Source organism: Ceratotherium simum, chromosome 22 (assembly GCF_057802395.1).
Source record: "Ceratotherium simum simum isolate JZ-2026a chromosome 22, ASM5780239v1, whole genome shotgun sequence".
NCBI lineage: Eukaryota > Metazoa > Chordata > Mammalia > Perissodactyla > Rhinocerotidae > Ceratotherium > Ceratotherium simum.
In genome coordinates this window covers 3,120,285-3,139,081 of record NC_141921.1, presented here as the reverse complement: position 1 = coordinate 3,139,081, position 18,797 = coordinate 3,120,285, and the positions used below count along the sequence as shown (strand labels likewise).

At 41.7% G+C, this 18,797-nt stretch overlaps 1 protein-coding gene across 6 annotated transcripts in view; it reads right to left on the bottom strand.

Annotated features, from left to right (window-relative positions):
- Window positions 1-267: 267 nt before the first annotated feature.
- PLPP3 (phospholipid phosphatase 3) overlaps window positions 268-18,797 on the bottom strand; it is a 98,919-nt gene continuing 80,389 nt past the window's right edge. For 2 of the 6 annotated variants that reach the window (XM_087445860.1, XM_004438607.3), the window contains one exon: window positions 12,775-14,719. In XM_087445860.1, coding sequence (XP_087301986.1) covers window positions 14,594-14,719 — 126 coding nt within the window. In that variant the 3' untranslated portion in view covers window positions 12,775-14,593. Of the gene's footprint in view, window positions 4,348-12,774; window positions 14,720-18,797 lie in introns of those variants that run through there. The other 4 variants (XR_015555728.1, XR_015555730.1, XM_087445861.1 and 1 more) reach the window with 4 other exon arrangements.

The following is an 18,797-nucleotide window of genomic DNA, read 5'->3' as shown; positions in this document are numbered from 1 at the left end:
GTATCTAGTTGAATTTAAATATCATGGCATTCTGATGCTTACATTTACTTAAAAAACATATGAAAGAGCTCTTCTTAACAATCAGAAATTTTACGTAGTTCCTTTTATTCCTTGAATTCATATTTTCATTCCATTTATCTCCCCTCCAGAATCTTAACTTAATACAGATTATATGATTGAAAGTCTTTTATTGATCATTGTCATATTCATATCTCTAACAAAAATATGTTTACAAATAGAAATGTAAAGTGTTTTGTTTCCTGTAACCATACGATTCTAAGTATTAAAAAATTCTATCTGAATTGATTTTCCACTATAATTATCAGTAGTACACAATTGATTAAAATAACAAATATATTATGGATTTTTAAAAGTAATTCCTAAACATATAAAGTAAAATTTTATCGGAAATTCATCTCATAATAAGGTATATGGAGACTTCCTTTAATTAGTTCTTGTATCCCATTGGTATCTAATATTTATTGCTAGAGTGACACAGGGTTAAACATCAATTCTATTCCTATTTTGCATATTTACAGATGTCAGCACTGAGAGACCTTATTCTCAAAAATAAGTACATGGGGAAAGAGTTTTGTTTTAGAAATGTGACTCATTCTTTGAACTCCTTCTAAGTTATATTCCAAAAACCACATAGTGAACTACCATCAAACATTATTTTTAAAAATAAATCCTCTGATAACTAATAAATCAGGAGCTCAGTTAGGGCATGCTAACAGTGAGATGCCTAGTAGACCATTCAAGCAGAGATGTCAAGGAAATGCATCCTCTGTCTCCTGTAGCAGGAACAGTGGTGACCCAGGCAGGATCAGGATGCGAGAGGTGGCTGCAGAGGCTGACCTTGACCCTGACCCTGACCGTCAGTGGAGTGGAAGAGCGCTGCACTAGAGTCAAAAGACTTGGGTTCTAATCATGGGACCAGCCCTGCTGGCAGAGTGACCTTGGACAAGTTCTGAAACCTCTCTGAGCCTCAGTTTCCTCTTCCCCCTTTCATGCAGGTGCACAGAATCTGAACACAGGAGGAACTCTCACCGCAAACAAAACACAGACTTTCGAGTTCTTTAACTTCTTATAAGAGAACAAAATAACAGATCCAGGTGCGGCTGAATCACCAGTCATGCACTCTGAATTTTATTTAATTTATTTTTTTACTTTTAAATGTAGTAAAATACAAACAACATAAAATTTACCATCTTAACCATTTCTAAGTGTACAGTTCAGTAGTGTTAAGTATATTCACAGTGTTGTGCAACCAATTGCCAGAACTTTTTCATCTTGCAAAGCTGAAACTCTATACACATGAAACAACTTTCTGTCCCCTCCACCTCCGACTCCCTGGCAACCAGCATTCTACTTTGTGTTTCTATTAGTTTGACTACTCTAGATACCTCATATAAGTGAAATTAAACATACTTGTCTTTTGTGACTGGCTTATTTCATTTAGCATAATGTCCTCAAGTTTCATCCATGTTGTAGCATGTGTCTGAATTTCCTTCCTTGTTAACACTGAATAATATTCCATTGTAGGTATATACCAGCTCTAAACTTTATCTCACACTGAGATAAGATTTTTGTTTGCTCAAAAAATATTTATTGAGCACCTACTCTGTTTGTGTATATATATCTATATATGATGTACAATGTCAGCCAAACAGATATAAAGTTCACAGTCTAGTGTAGATTTAAAGTGGACCCATTCTCCTGTCCCATCTTTTCATTCATCAATCAAGTCTCTGGGTCAGAATATCAAGTTGGCCCCAGTATTCCAATTTGGAGCCCTGAGACTACAGTAGTCCCCCCTTATCTGTGGGGGATGTGCTCCAAGACCCCTAGCTGATGCATAAAATTGTGGATAGTACCGAACCCTATATATACTATGTTTTTTCCTATACATACATAGCTAGGATAAAGTTTAATTTATAATTAGGTACAGTAAAAGATTAACAACAACAACAATAATAATAAAATAGAACAATTATAACAATATACTGTATTAGAAGTTATGTGAATGTGGTCTTTCTCTCTCTCTCAAAATATCTTATCGTACTGTACTCACCCTTCTTCTTCTTGTGATGACGTGAGATGATACAATGCCTACGTGATGAGATGAAGTGAGGTGAATGACTTGGGCATTGTGACATAGCATTAAGCGACTATTGACCTTCTGATGATAGGTCAGAAGGAGGATTATCTGCTTCTGGATTGCAGTTGACCAAGGGTAATTAAAACGTTGGAAAGTGAAATCAGGGATAAGGGGGGACTACTGTATCTAGTTCCATCCTCCACGAATACAGGAAGGATCTCCAGATCTTCCTCACACCAACCCAGACCTCTGATCCACCTTTATTCACTCCCTTATAGTAGCTTCATAGGTGTCTTCTGTATCTCTCATGAGATTATAAACCTGTTTGCGTATAAGATTGAGTTCTGTATCCCCAGCACTTTAACAAGGTACTTGGCACATAGAAATGTTCAAAAATTGTTTTTTAATGTTTACTCCTAAAGTTGGAAAATCCCTTATTTGTTGAAAATTATTCAAATAATTCAAAATAATTTAAAAACTACTGCTTGCCTACTATGTGCCAGGATCCAGTCTAAGAGATGGGACTATTACAAAGAACAAGACAAGCTTGATCCATACTCTCATGACACATTCTGGTTGGGGTGTGGGAGAATCAACAATAAGTGAAAAGTGGTAAGAAAAATATCAGACAGTGATTAGAAATCGGCTGCTAGAGTAGCCAGGGCCTGGGTTTATTCTGATTTATACTGGAGGGTCAGGGAAGTCCTCTCTGCAGAAGCATTGGCTGAGCAGAGATCTGAAAAACAAGAAGAAACCAAGCAGGAGAAGGTCACAGGGAAGGGCATTCCACGCAGAAGGAACAGAGACTGCAGAGGTCCTAAAGCAAGAAAGTTATGTTGAGGCTGGCTAAAGCCATATTATTCCTGTTTTAGAGGTAAGACAACCAAATCTGATTTGTCCACCTCTCACAGAAGTGGTGGCTAGATTGGGAGTTGAGTACAGTCAGAAAGTAAGCATATTTAAGGGATTTGCAGACATTTATCAAAGCAGTTCAATCCTCTAAGCTATAGAAAAGAAATATCCTGCCTGAACTTGATCCAGAATAAGCCCACTCTTCTCATTCAACACTCCCCACTGGGCCATCTGTCTCATCCATGCCTTGTGGCTTTCTCCACCCTTACTGTGTACAGGGTGTTGACTCATCAAAGTCTACCTCCAGCCCAGATGTCTATTCTGAGCTAGAGATTTGAGCCCCCAACTGGAACGCAAGCTTTATTTTGTTTTGTACGTTGCTATATTCGGAACCCAAAGCATTGTCTGTCACATAGTAGATAATAAATATTTGTTGAATGAATGAATGAATGAATAACTGAACTACAGACTTATTTATCCAACTATTTCCTGGACGTGTCTGCCTCAACATCCCACAAACACCTGAAGTTCAACATATCCAAAACAGAGCTCCTCATCTCCACTCATCTACCGCTCTCTCCTCCAAACTGCCCTTTCCCCCCTTTCTCTCTCTGTCTCCGAGATCAGTACACACCGCACCCGATGGCCTTTGGACATGGTTGTATGCTCTGTCTGGAACACCATCTCCCTTTTCTTCATCTAGCCAACTCCTACTTGCTTCAAAATTTAGCATTAAGCATCATCTATATAACACCTAATAAAATATCTTCCATTTAAGTGCTTGTAGTGAGTCAGGCTTTATGCTAAAAACTCATTTCCTTTAATCATCACAACCATTTTGCATAGGTATGTTATCTACAATGCCCAACTGAAGAAATAGAGGCTCAATTAGCGAGTGGCTTACGTAGTTAAGTGGCAGAGCGGAGGTTTAAACTCAAGTCTACCTGACTCGAAGACACGTTCTTTATCAGCGTGAGTGTGGTTTGCTTCCTCTCTGGTCTTCCTGTCATTTAGATTCCTCTTTTCTGGGTTTCCATAGCCTCCTGGGCTTTCCTTTGTCTTTCTGTCTGTCCATATGTCAGTCTCCCTCGTTAGACTGTAAATTCCTTGAGGGCAGGAGCTACGTCTAACTCTCAGTGTAGGAGCTCCGTGAATGTTCACTGAATAAATGAGGAACGCATACACCAACACTGGTTGTACTCATAACTCAGACCTTGGTTTTCCTTAATTTCCTTTGCTGTCACTGATGATGACTTTATAAGCTTGTCTCCTTGGGGGATCACCACTCATTTCCTCTGCTGTCTTGATTCATGCTGGAGTCCTCCAACTGAGCCGTGGTGACATCATGGTCATAGAACTCCTCTGCCAGTAAAGGTAGACCCCCACACAGCATCCTGTGAAAGAAGACGAAAGAGAAAGATGTCAAGTGGGAGTGCTGGAATAAAGTTTCTGTTTGCCTGCACGTGACCGAGTAACGAGAAGAAAGGAAACCCAAAAGTAGAAGGCAGAGGCTTAATGGGGTGGAAAGGAGCCCTGTGTGAGGCAGGAACTGGCCTCAAAGGATTAAAAAGAAAATGAAAAGTAAAAACTTGGCACATAAGCTTCAATTGGAATTAAAGCAATCAGGTCCACAAGAATCATTGTCCACTGAGGCTGGCCCATTGATGTCAAAACTCACTCCACCCCCTCCTCCCAACACCCTGAACCCAAGAGCAGACATTTTACTTAGGTACAGCGGATTCCACCCCCCATGGCAGGCACCTTCCATAGGGAGAGTTTCTCACTGAGAGCTGCTTGGACCACATATGCCACAGTTTGGTCACCAAAGTGGCAATTATCCTTTATTTCCTCTCTCCACTGTCACCGCAAACATCACAGCATCTCCACAAATGCCACCTAACGGATTGTGTCACCCACTCAGAAGAGGCAGAGAGAACACGCACATACGTGCATGTACTTGAACATGTACATGCAAGCTTGCCTGCATAACCACAGACACATAATCATGTATTTGCAAATACATATACATACTTGCACATATAATTACACACACACACACACACTTCCACATAAATAAATTAAAGGTGGACTCTCTAGTTATCTATTCACTCAAAAAATAATTATCAAGTACCTACTCTGTGCTAGCCACCATGCTCCATCCTGCAGGAAGGAATCCTGCAGAGAAACCCCAAATCTAGCAATGGGGCAGACTTAACTAATGTAGAACTACCTCTCCCAGAGAAAACACATAGAAATACTGAATAAAATATGTCAGCTGCCTCTATTAATAAAGTATAACAGTTCCCTGCCTCCATTAATGAATGGACCAGATCAAAAGAAGTTCCACATATCAGAAATGAAAGGAGAGTATAAAAGCAAGGTAATACCTTCAGACAGAAGTTCAAGTTGGAGAGGTATGTGGAGGCCATTCACGCATTCATGTATATCTATCTAGAAGTCTGAACTATTTGTTGAACTCCTTCTTTAGAGAGTTTAAAAAGAGAATAACATGATTACATTTGCATAGCCCAGGGCCTGTGAGCCCCCTGGGACTCATCCTGGCAGGAACAAACACAAAACTGCTTTCTCAACCAGGGTGCATGGGACTTCCAGAGAAAACACAGCTTATGCTGTACATAAGCTCACTATAAAAAAATCATAAGCCACACAAGCTCACCCTATTTAGTATCCAGAATGAAAATTAAAATCCAAAGAGATTTCACTTATTCATATTTATCAGATTGTTAAAATTATAAGGTCCAGCAATACCAATTGTTGAGGATGGAAATCAATTGGAAATCTCATACACTGCTCTTAGTATAAATTTGATACAACTACTTCTGAGAGCATTTGGGCAATAATGTCTATTAAAGTTGAGATGTATATACTCTACCATCTAGCAATTCCATTTCTTTGTATATTGGGACTAAATCTCTGACTTACTTGAACAAGGAGAAATACCTAAGGGTGTCCATTGCTGCATTATTTGTAACAGTGAAAAACCGGAAACATCCTAAGCGTCCATCAGTTTTATAATAGATTGATAAGGTATGGCTTACCCATACAATGATGTTACAGAGTGGGTAAATGAACATTATAGATCTGTGTGCCATCATGTATAAATTGCAAAAATACAACAGTGAGTGATTAGAGCAGATTATAAAAATACATACTACTTTAGTAATATTTACATATATACATATTTAAAACTCATAAAACCGTTCTCTCTATAGCTCATGGATGCATACATATGTTGGGTCAAGTAAAAATATCTGATTTGAAAGGACACAGCAAAATTCAGGATAATGGTTACCTGGGGGAGAGACTGTGTGGAATGGAGGAACTGGGCTTAAATTGTATCTTAACAGCTTATTTCTTAACAAAAACAATATTTGATGTGGAACAAATAGGGCAATATGCTAATCTGTCGTATGTAAGTGGTAGGTACATGGTTCTTATGTTATTTTTTGTATTATATTAAATTTTTAAAATAAATTGAAATTTAAAAATAAGAATAGAGCCGGCCCGGTGGCTTAGCAGTTAAGTGCAGTTTGGATCCCGGGCGCGCACCGACGCACCGCTTCTCTGTCCACGCTGAGGCCGCATCCCACATACAGCAACTACAATGATGTGCAACTATGACATACACCTATCTCCTGGGGCTTTGGGGGAAAAAAGGAGGAGGATTGGCAATAGATGTTAGCTCAGAGCTGGCCCTCCTCAGCAAAAAGAGGAGGATTAGCATGGATGTTAGCTCAGGGCTGATCTTCCTCACAAAAAAAAAAGAATAAATTCCATCTGAAGGATTTTATTCCCTGAGCAAGTGAGTGACAAAGTTAGATTTGTGCTTTGGAAAGCTCTCTCTGGCCCCTGTCTTTACGGATTCCTATAAGAAGACGGACGGAGGCAGGGATACCTGGTAAAGAGGCTATTGCAGTAGGCTGGTTGGCCTGGCATAAATTAGTGGTCTAGGAGTAAAGGGAGGGGATGGGTTTGAAAGCTATTTAGGAAGTAAAGTTGCCAATATACTGTCAGTCTTTTTTTTTTTTTTTTTTTTTTTGTCCGTTTGGTATTTAAATTTTTTTTTTTTTTACAAACTTCTCTTTTCCCCTTTCAATTGAAGTATGACACAGAAATAGACAAGTACATAAATCATAAATACAGTGCTTAATAAATTTTCACAAAATGACCACCGCCCAGATCAAGTCCTCTCCTGGTCAATATGCCTCACAAAGTTTATCACAAATCTGACTTCTATCACCATAGATGAGTTTTGTCTGTTTTTTGTAACATTGAACTGAATTTATTGCAATAACAGAGGAATTTAGTTATCACACATAACAAGAACTCCAGATGCAGGTGGTTCCAGAGCTGACCCATCCAGGGCACTGGGTCAACCACTCTGTGAGGTTCTGGCCTTTTCCTGGGGCTGGCAAGGTGGCTGCCACAGCCCCAAACATCACACCCTCACAGCACAACGTCGAAGGAAGGAAGCAGCAATAACCAGGCTAACGAGACACCTCCTCAAGTACTTTCCTGTTTTCTCAATGCATAGACCATGATCAGCTGCAAGGAGGCTGGGAAAGCCAGTGACCCTCTTTCTTAGACTCTGCGATGGAAGCTGGGTAAAGAAAAAGAAGGCTGGGTGTCATTATGAGAGTCAAATAATTTCCTTGGTTTCCTATCAGGCCAATTCAATGCTAGGAATCAAGTGGTACAAATATTTATTTTGGTTCAAGTGTCCTTTTCTGACTAAGCTATAAACATTGCTCTGGCATTTTCTATTCTTATTGAGCTTCCTGAAGTATTGTTTTTGTTTGTTTTGGGTTTTTTTTCCCAGTTACAATGAAATATAATTGACATACAGCATTGTGTAAGTTTAAGGTGTACAGCATAATGATTTGACTTACATATATCATGAAATGATTATCACAGTAAGTTTAGTTAATATCCATCATTTCATATAGATACAAAAAAAGGAAGAAAAAAATATTTTTTTCCTTGTGATGAGAACTCTTAGGATTTACTCTCTTAACAACTTTCAAATATACCATACAGCAGTGTTAACTATAGGCATCATGTTGTACATTACACACCTTGTACTTATTTATCTTATAATGTAAGTTTACACCTTTTTTTAAATTTTTTTTTTTTTTTGTGAGGAAGATCAGCCCTGAGCAAACATCCATGCCAATCCTCCTCTTTTTGCTGAGGAAGACTGGCCCTGGGCTAACATCTGTGCCCATCTTCCTCCACTTTATATAGGCCGCCGCCACAGCATGGCCTGATAAGCAGTGCATCAGTGTGCACCCGGGATCCGAACCCTGAGCCGCCAGCAGCGGGGCACGCGCACTTGACCACTACGCCATGGGGCCGGCCCTGGAAGTTTATACCTTTCAACCACCTTCATCCAATTCCCCCTTCCCCTACCTGCTCCCCCACCTCTGGTAACAACAAATCAGATCTCTTTTTCTATGACTTTTTTTTTTTTTTTTAATTCCACATATAAGTGAGGTCATACAGTATTTGTCTTTCTCTGTCTGCCTTATTTCACTTAGCATAATGCCCTCAAGGTCCATCCATGTTGTCGCAAATGGCAGAATTTTCTCCTTTTTTATGGCTGGATAATATTCTGTTGTATACATATACCACATCTTCTTTATCCATTCATCCACTGATGGACACTTAAGTTGTTTCCATGTCTTGGCTGTTGTGAATAACGCTGCTATGAACATGGAAGTGCGGATGTTTCTTTGACATAGTGTTTTTGTTTCCTTCAGATATATTCCCAGAAGTAGGATTGCTGGATCATATGGTAGTCCTATTTTTAATTTTTTGAGGAACCTCCATACTGTTTTCCACAGTGGCTGTACCAGTTTACAATCACACCAACAGTGCACAAAGGTTCCCTTTACTCCATATCCTCACCAGCATTTGTTATTTCTTGTCTTTTTGGTGATAGCCATTCTAACAGGCATGAGGTGATATCTCACTGTGGTTTTGATTTCATTTCCCTAATGATTAGTGAAGTTGAGCATCTTTTTACATACCAGTTAGCCATTATATATCTTCTTGGGAAAAATATTTATTCAGGTTCTTTGTCCATTTTTTAGTTGGATTTTTGGTTTTTTGCTATTGACTTTTGTGAGTTCTTTATATATTTTGGATATTAACTCCTTATCAGATACATGGTTTGCAAATATTTTTTCCTATTCTGTAGGTTGTCTTTTCATTTTGTTGATTTTTTCTTTTGCTGTGATTTTTCCTGTTTTGAACTTCATAAAAATGAACTCACACAGTATGTACTCTGCTGTGCCTAGTTTCATTCACTCAATATTCTTCCTGTGAAATTCACTCATGTTGTCGTGCATGGCAGGCGTTTGTTTATCTTCATTGCTGAATGATATTCCTCACGTGAATATTTAATTCCACTATTTAATTATCGCTCAGTTGTTGAAGGGGATTTGGGTTATTTCCAGTCTTGGATAGTGCTGCCATGAGCATTCTTGTACATGCCTATTGGTGAGCTATACACATCCTTCTGTTGGGTGTATATTTAGGAGTGGAATTTCTGGGGCATAGAGTACACGTATTATTGGCTTTAGCAGATACTGCCAAAGTTTTCCAAAATGGTTGTACCAAGTTATATCCCCACAAGAATGAGAATCAGTTGTTTCACATCTTCACCAATATTTTGTACTATCAGGTTTTTTGGGATTTTTTTTAAGTTAGACAAGGATGTCACAGTATGTAGTGATATCTCATTGTGATTTTAATTTGCATTTCCCCATGACGAATAAAGTTGAGCATGCTTTTATGTGCCATTTGTATATCCTCTGTTATGAAGTTTTAAAAATGGGTTGTCTCTCCTTTTCCTATTCATTATTATTTACAAACTGTTTTGGTATCAAAAGAAAACTACAGGGGCCAGCCTGGTGGCATAGTGGTTAAGATCGCGCATTCTTCTTCAGCAGCCCGGGGTTCACCGGTTCGGATCCTGGCTGCAGACCTACTCACTGCTCATCAAGCCATGCTGAGGTGGCGGCCCACACAGAAGAACTACAACTCTACAACAATGACACACAACTATGTACTGGGGCTTTGGGGAGAAAAAAGAAAAAGAGGAAGATTGGCAACAGATGTTAGCGCAAAAAGAAAAAAGAGAAAACTACCAAAGCCTCCCTGATGCTTAACACTTGTCTCTGACATCTGGGGCCATTCCTTCCACGCCTTCTTTTAGAAGAAGTGTGGAGAATCTGAAGGTGACCGTGTGCACTCAAGAGTTTTTGAAAACTGCAAAGGTCTGTTAAAGACACAAGCATCCTCATAGGAATGGTTCATGCAGAAGCTGGCATTCTTTTTCGTGGCAGATCTTCTAGAAGGGCTGCTCACACAGGAGCAGAGAGGGTCCACGTGGAAGACTTCTAAGTCTTTCTGACTCATTCCGTTTGCGCTCTCACAGCTCCTCATATACATCCCTCCTCCTCTTCTCACACTACCGTAATTATTTATTTACTCATTTGTCTCTTACCCTAGACCTACATCTTTAGAGCTCTTCTCATTCGTCTCATTCATTTTGTTGGTGCAGAGGAGTGGTATAAACAGGCTTTGGCCCTAGGGAGATCTCAGGGAAACCACCCTCGGGCAGGACAGGTCCTCCTGCTGAAATCTCTCATGCCTTCCTGTATTCTTTCTTTATAACATTCATCTTAGTTCTTAAGTACATAATTGTGTGAACATTTGATTTTTTGCATTTTCCTCTAGCCTCTAAGCCCCTTGAAGCGGAGATCCCATCCCTTTTACCCACTATCCTACCTCGTGTGTTTACCAGAGCCTGGAACATAGTAGGTAATTAAGACCAGTCAACAAATAACTGATACGGTTTGGATCTGAATCCCAGAGCTACCCAACCTATGGAATGGCTCCACTTTCCATAAGTCCTCATGAAAAGGGGTTATTTCTTCTCGAGACTGGTTTCTTCTGTCAAACACCATTAGAAAGGTATAATGGAGACTGGGGGACTAGTAGTGTTGGGTCTTATGGGGTTTGGTCTCACCAGTTCCTCCACTAACTGGCTGTGTGCTCCCTGCCTCCCCCCAGCAAGTTATTTTATCTGGACCTTTGTTTCACTAGATTTGATGGGAAAATTTAGACTCTGGCCTTAAGGATCACCTTAGCTGCATCCTGGAGCCCAAAGTTACATTTCCACTTAAAAATACTGAGAAAGAGCTGAGCTAGTTAGTACAGGGGCCCGAGTGGGGCTTGCCTTGTCTAGCTGTGAAGAGCAGGCTGACCTTGGCAGGAAAGGAAGCCACGAGGCATGTGAGTTTATTCCCAGGCCCTGAAACCAAATGGAGTTTGCTTGGCTGGATTTTGAAATTGTTTGGGACTGATGACTCCTTTTTTCCTTTCGTTTTCTCTTTTGAACAAGAGTAACTGTTATTCTATGCCTGTCTTATCATTGAATTTTGGGAGCAGATAACTTGTTTCTTGACTTTATAGGTTCACAGATGGAAAGCAATTGTGCCACAGGATGGGTTAAAATCAAAACCTCATCCTTACCTGATTTAGATGATGTAGTTTGGATGATGAGATTTGGGACTTTTGAGTTGATAAAATTTAAATGGGATTTTGAATTTTGAGTTGATGCTGTAACATGTTGAGATTTTGGGGGGTGTTGGGACAGGGTGAATGTATTTTGCATGTGGGATGGATGTGAATCTTTGGGGGCCAGAGGGGGAACTGTGGTAGACAGGTTAATGGCCCCCTCAGAGATGTCCATCTCCTAATCCCTGGCACCTGTGAATATGTTATGTGACAGGGCTAAGGAGAATTAAGGTAGCAGATGGAATTAAGGTTGCTAATCAGCTGATCTTTACATAGCTGGATTATCCTGGATTACCCAAGTGGGCCCCGTATGATCACAAAGGCCCTAAATGTGGAAGGGGTAGCAGAAGAGGAGAAGCAGAGAGATGGCAGAGCGAGGACCGGGCCCAATGTCACTGGCTTTGAAGGAGGAAAAGAGCCAGAAACCAAGGAATGCAGATGGCCTCTAGAAGCTGGAAAAGCCAGGAAACAGCTTCTCCCCTAGAGCCTCTAGAACTGTAAGATAATAAATTTGTGTTGTTTTAACCCACCAAGTTCGTGATAATTTGTTTCAGCAGCAATAGGAAACGAATACAAGTCCTGGCCTGCAATTTTCTCTTCTAGGATCTTAAACAAGTCATTTCATCTTTGCATTCATTAGACTCCCTTATTTCTCAAAATAAGAACTGCTGTAAGGGTCAAAGTGACAAACAGGCAGAAGTGCCAGGCATGTAGGTGGCTCAACAAATGTGAATTCCCAGCTTTCCCTCTTCTTCCAGGTCAAGGACACACAGGGAAGGAAAGCAGGGGCCGCATGCCGTTCTCAGCGCACACCCTCCGGGGCAGCCCCTTCCTTTGATGTAGGCTGGTACAGGCCTCCCTCAGTGAACTCCCCAAGCTCACCTTATCTCCAGCACTGCTCCTTATCTGCCTTTGGGGGACCCCTAGCTCCTCCCTCCCTGATGAAAACCCCCTTAGAATACAAAAGCTCTTTAGAAAAGCCTGAGATGAGAGAAGGCCCAGGGCCTCACTCTGCAAACAGGCTTTCAGAGATGAAAGAACAGCATAGATGTCATATCTATCCACTGGACACCATATTTCCCCCTGAAACAATCAGGAGCTGGTGCCCCGAGGGGGAGGCAAGCCCATTCAGAGAGCACAGCCTGCGGTCCCCCTCGTCCTACCCCATACCCAAGAAAACAGCTATCAAGTATTCCAGGCTTCCAATTCCTTAATTAGTTGTGTTATGAGCTTTTATTTAAAAAGCACATTTAATACAAGTATAGTTTCGCAGATACAAGTTTTCACTTTGTATTCTACAAAAGTCTTCGAATATTATCCTCTTTACAAAATGGAACCTTATAAAAATACTGACAATTTAATGTTTTTATACAGTTTTCTCTAGTTGCAGTTATTTCTTTCACTGTAAAACAATGTCTACCACAGAACTACGATATTTTAGTTGATATTTAAAAAAAATTAACTCGATGCTTTTTTAAGCAGCTAATGTAAATAACACAGGTCGAGACACAGTTTATAATCATAGTGGATACAGCTAAAATTGTTTCAGAAATAATATTTTACATAGTTAACTTTTAATGTTTTATACATTATTTATATAATATTTATATATAAAAATCATAGCTTGCTATAAGTTGAAATGAAAGGACGGCTTCTGTAATAAGGATGTGCATGTGGTTGATCCATGTGGTTACATTTAGCCCTGTAAAGGGTTTGCACCCAAGATCTGAAAGCATTTCTTCCCCCTTTCCTCAAAAATTCAGTAGAAGGGGTCCCTGTCTACTGCCTAGAGTGGGACCTTGCTTGGAAGAACACTTACGAATAGAGGATGAGGAACACTCTCCACGGAGATTTAGCCCACGTGTTCTGCCCAGCAGAACCTACCAAGAGCTGCCCTAGAGATCAACCCCAAGACAATAGTGCTTCACATGGCTTAGCAAGAGTGACTCCCGCAGAGACCCTCGTCAGCTCCGCTCTCTAGAAGGGCAGCCTCTCAGGCGTGAGACCATCTGCTACTCCGGCTCATTCTGACTTGGTGCAGCCAAAAGGTTGGCTCATTTTTCATTCTTGCCCCTCTCACTCCCCTATCTCTTGCACGAAGGCTGCTGTCCATCAGCCAGTGGCAGAGCACACATTTGCTCGTCTCTGGACTCCCACAGGAAATCCTGGTGGGCATGCAGCAAGGACCTCAAGAGAGAAAGCAGTGACCGAAGCTAACCGTTACCAAGAGCATGCGGTGCCCGGTGATTGATGTACACAGCATCAGCATCCTGCACCTGACGTGTCAACGTCACAGGACGATGTGTCAAAAGAAGACAAATGAGGGCCTGTACCCTCGATCTCTTCTGAAATTGTGCTATTTGTGAAGTTCACTCATCCACAAAGAGTCTCCTAATCACTAAAGTGAGCGACTGTGGCTGCTGTGGCCTATGGGCCGGGGAAGTGAGTGATAAGGCCTTAGGACTGGGAAGTTGGATTCAGGATCTGATCACTTGACTGAGCAAACTTGCTCCTTCCTTATATTAAAAACAAACAAACAAACAAAAAAACCCGAAAAAACTTCCTGAACCAAAGTCACAGTGGAAAGTGGAGTGGTGTGGACAGAGAGACACAAGAGGGGAGCCCCCCGATGGCTATCTTCTTGATTCAGTGCTATTTCTGGCATTGTGTGCTACAATGTGAATTTGAGCTCCTCTCACAGGCCTGGGTTTCCCAGGTCACAAAGGTGACCGGCAGACTCTACTGAAATCGTTTTAGTGTTTGTTCCAGAACAAGCCGTGTTCACTAGAACATGAACACTTAAACCAATTGCACATCCAGGATTCCGGCACTTGGTGTTAGTTTGCTGTTGTTTCCACATAGGTGAACGCTACCTATTTTGGAAGGCCACAAAGTAAGACTTTTTTTTCCTTTTTTTAAATCAGTCGGGCAAAAAGTTTTTCCCTACATTCTACTGTCTGATGAGATTGGAGAGCAGCAAGAACTTGCTGTCAGCAGTCATTTTACAAAAACAGCTCAGGAGGTGCGTGGCACCTACACCATGTTGTGGTGATTGTTCCTGTCAATAATGTCCACAGGTGAAAGGATTTCCTTCCTGATAGTAGGGGGAGGCAGGGAGAGTGTTGTCTTGGTCTTGAAGAGGTCGGACACGAAGAAAACCTAGAAGCACAAATCAGAGATCCGAATCAGTAACTGACATGTGGGGTCTGGGGCAGGCAAAGTCAAAGGGAAGGGCATAGAGGCATGGACTTTAGGAAAAGCGGCCCCAAACTACAGATCTTTGAATAGGGAGGGACAACAGAGGTCACATAATCCAAGTCTTATTGTACAGATGGGGAAACTGAGGCCCAGAGAAGGGCAGCGACATGCCCCAGGTTGCTCAGCTGTGCTAGGAGTAGAACTCAGTTCTGTGGACTCTCAGTCCAGTGCTCCATGTCTGCAACCCCCACTTCCTTATTTCTCAAAGCAAATGAATAGCAATGAAAGATAAGTTCCTAAACAAAGGAAGCAAGTCATAATTAGTCACAGTCATTAATCCACCAGACTTTCCCTTTCCTCACAAAGGCATCTAGGGTGTAACCAACAAGATCAGCCAGTACGAATTCCTATCAGCAGGAGCTGGAGTAAGGAAGCAGTTGTGAACACTTTTTCCTGAAAGCCCAGTGATATCAACAATTTGATGGGGGTCAAGAAGCCAGGGTCTCGTTGCTGAGGGAGTCAGCGGCTAACCCGGAGGAGAGGTCAATGAAAACTCTCCTATCGCTCATTCCCAGCGTCCTTCCTCCTGAGCATGTGAGCTCACTGAGCCTTTCTTAGAGTCATTGAGAAACATTTACTGAACAGCCTCTTGCAAGGGTGTAAGGATGGCTCAGGCATAGTTCCTGTCTCAATCAGCTTATGGTGAAAGATTCAAGAACTTAATGAGTTACTGGAGTAAGAAAAATTTATGCTTTGCAGTAGATGGCAAAATAAATACACAGATATTCATTTGAGCCATTTAGCAATGTGAGTTGGTATTAAGTAACCATAAGCGGCACCTATCAGTCATGTAATTTAATAGGAAACACATGGCTGGGTTTTGAAATAGGGAATAAAACACTTTCCAAGTTCCTCTGTCTAACGGCTTTCTGGACTGAAGTCTTTGTCCTCAGATGGTAATGTACTTACTACTAATGACGGCCCTGTGACTTCATGCTGGACACATTATAAGCAAGAAAATGAAGTTCTTAATAAGACAGCACCCACACTAAGGCTCTAGCAGCCGGGCCCTGGCCATCATAGGGACTTGGGTCATTTGTTGAACCAACCACCACAATGTCCCTTTTGTAGTAAAACAGCAATCAACGAAGCGCTACAAAAATCACAGCAAGAGGCTGGCAAGGCTAGTAACCCCAGGAGAACTGGGTGGCTAACAGACAGAAGTGAGAGAGAGAGACTTACTCGTCACCATAAAACCCCTTAACCTTCTGAATTTTGTATCCATTACATATATTACCTACTCAAACATTTAATTATTATTTTTTGTAAAAAAATAAGAAAAGAAGGCTAGGCTATTTCTATGCCATTACAAGAAAGTAAAATATTAGCCAAGAAATGTAACATTTTAATCCATTTACAGTCTGAGTGCTATTGAATGTACCATTTTGCAAAGAAAAAAATTAAGCCTTTTGTCACTTTCTTTTTGAAGGAGGTATGAGCAGTGAGAGCCGCACAGAAGGTTCATCTCCTAGCCAGGGCCAAACCTGAGAACCAGGGAAGAAAAGGTCTCTACCCAACCCTGCCAGGAGATTCTAGGCTCCCCTGCTGGGAACCCTTTACAAGAGTTCAGGAAGGGGTTTTCAAGTGCCACCCAGTATAAGGAAATACCAACGAACATGATTCAGGTTAAACGTGGAGATCATTAAACTTTTCAACCCTTCTCTGATAGGTGCAGAGCCAATGTCCTCACCTCTACCTGGAAATTACCTTCCCTTCCTCCTTCACCTCGTCTCCGAGGAAGAGATTTCAAAACATCCCTCCAGTGCTGGCTCTCAATTCCACTTCTTCCAGCCAAGCAGGTAGCTCCACCAAATAAGCACTTCTAACTGCTTTCATTTCTTAGAGATCTTTCTCCTAGCCTCCATTCCATGTGCTGAGGGCAAATGAAGCACGGGACAGACCCCCAGACCTAAACAAACGTCCCTCCTTTCAATCTACTGGCTCATCTCCCAATTTAATTTTCTGAGCTCCTATTTACTACATATTAGGGTTTCCGTAACTGCAAGATAGGAATGAGATGAAGGTTAAAAGCAACAATGTACTTGAGAAGACCTAAACCTATGCAGGTACATAGTTCAGTGAAAGGCAGTCCTTTCTCTAATGCTCTGAGCACCAAAGTAATGGCTGGGCCTAGAGTTAGCCATGCTCTGTCATATCTCCAAAACTCTGCTGATCAGCCTCTCTTCTCAGATGGGAAGCTTCCCGAAGATGGAGCCCTGGCCCTGATCATCCTATTTTACCCACGGCTCTTAGCACTGAGCCTTGCACACACCAGGGGCTCAATAAATGTTTGTTGTTGCATTTCTAAACTCCTCTCTACTGGAAGCAAGCATTCTGGCCTCGGATCTTATCGGCACATACAACTCCTCCAGACTTCAGGGGAACCACATACTCACACACCACATACACACAGCCAGGCGGTAAGATGAAAAGTTGAGTCAGGTCCAGCAGAATCCCCCTTTAAGCTGTATTTCGCTCTCAGCGTGGCTTGAGGTTACACAAACACTTTTTTGGGAGCATGAAACACGATCCCGTCAAGACTCACACAGGGCTCAGTCTTCCTAATGCTTGAACAGCAGAACACAACAAGGACTAGGAAAAGTGAAGACTTCTTGGCTTGGAGCAGTTCCATTTCCTGCAGAAGATGATCTCCAGCCAGAAAGAAAACCCAGAGGCCCAGGCTGGGAAGGGTCTATACAAATTAGGTAGCTATCTTAGGTCTATGGAACCAACCCACTCCCAGCCCACAGTCCCACTCCACAGACCTTCTCTGCTACATGAAAGAACTCACTGGACAATAAATACAGGCTCAGCAAGCAAGAAATTTATACCCTAAGCACCAAGAGTTCTAAGTTACACTGCCCCGAGCATTTGCTTTCAATTCTATTTTTCCAATTCTTTGCATTTTATAAATTGCTTTTATGAAAAACGCAATCAGTAAACACTCACTGAACATCCGCTCTGTACCAAGCCCTGAGATTATAAAGATAAATATATATGAGACAGAATCCTTTGCCCTTCAAGAGCTCATAGGCCAATGAAGGCGAGATTAGGGTAAATAAATAATACAACACAGTGTTTTAAGGATTATGATAGAGGGAAGCCAGGGTGTTAAAGACACACAGAGAATGTGGCATCTAACCCAGACTGAAGGGAGGGGAGAGGTTTCCCCCAAAGAAGGTATACTTGAGCTTAGCTTTGAAGGATCAATAGGAGTTAGCCAGGCGGTGAACGCTGTTCTAGGCAAAGGGTGCAGCGCATGGAAAGGCACGGGAGGGAGAGAGGACAGCACATTCAGGAGCTGCAGGAAGCTCAGTATGGCCAAGGCAAGCGGTCAATCGGGCTGAGAGGAGACAGCCAGATCTTGAGAAGCCTCCTATGACACGTTAAGGAATTTGGACCTTTTCATCTTGGCCCCAGGAGCCATTGTCAAGGATGAAGCAGGGAAGCAGCATGGTGGGAAGACTCCTATTAAGATCAGGATGGTATCTAAGACGGAGAAGCAGTCAGAGAGGGTGCCGAGCCTGAAAGCAGGGGCACCAGTCAAGACATTACTGCAGACTCTAAGGGAGGATGAGTCCTAACTAAATCCTTGCAGTGAAGTCAAAAAAAAAAAGAGAGGGATTTTTGAAATGTTGAGGATGGAACTGCAGTTGTAAAGGCGATGCGTATGTGTGTGGGGGGATACGTGTGCGGGGGGAGGGATGCTTTCTCTTTCTAGTTCTTTTTTCAACTCTAGAAAGTTTTGCCCTTGCTCCCATCAGAATTCTTCAAGTTTGGGTCACTATGCTAGGGAAAAAAATTATAGCTCTGCTTTCCTCTGCCTTCTAATATTTTGGCTCCTTCTGATACTGTCCTGGGGAAGTGGTTTCGACCTCCTCCTGAGTCAGGATGGAGGCTATTCTGTGACCCGAGGGAGTAAGATGATCTGATTTACCCAAATACTCAAGACAATGTAGCCTTCCCTCAGGAGCAAGAC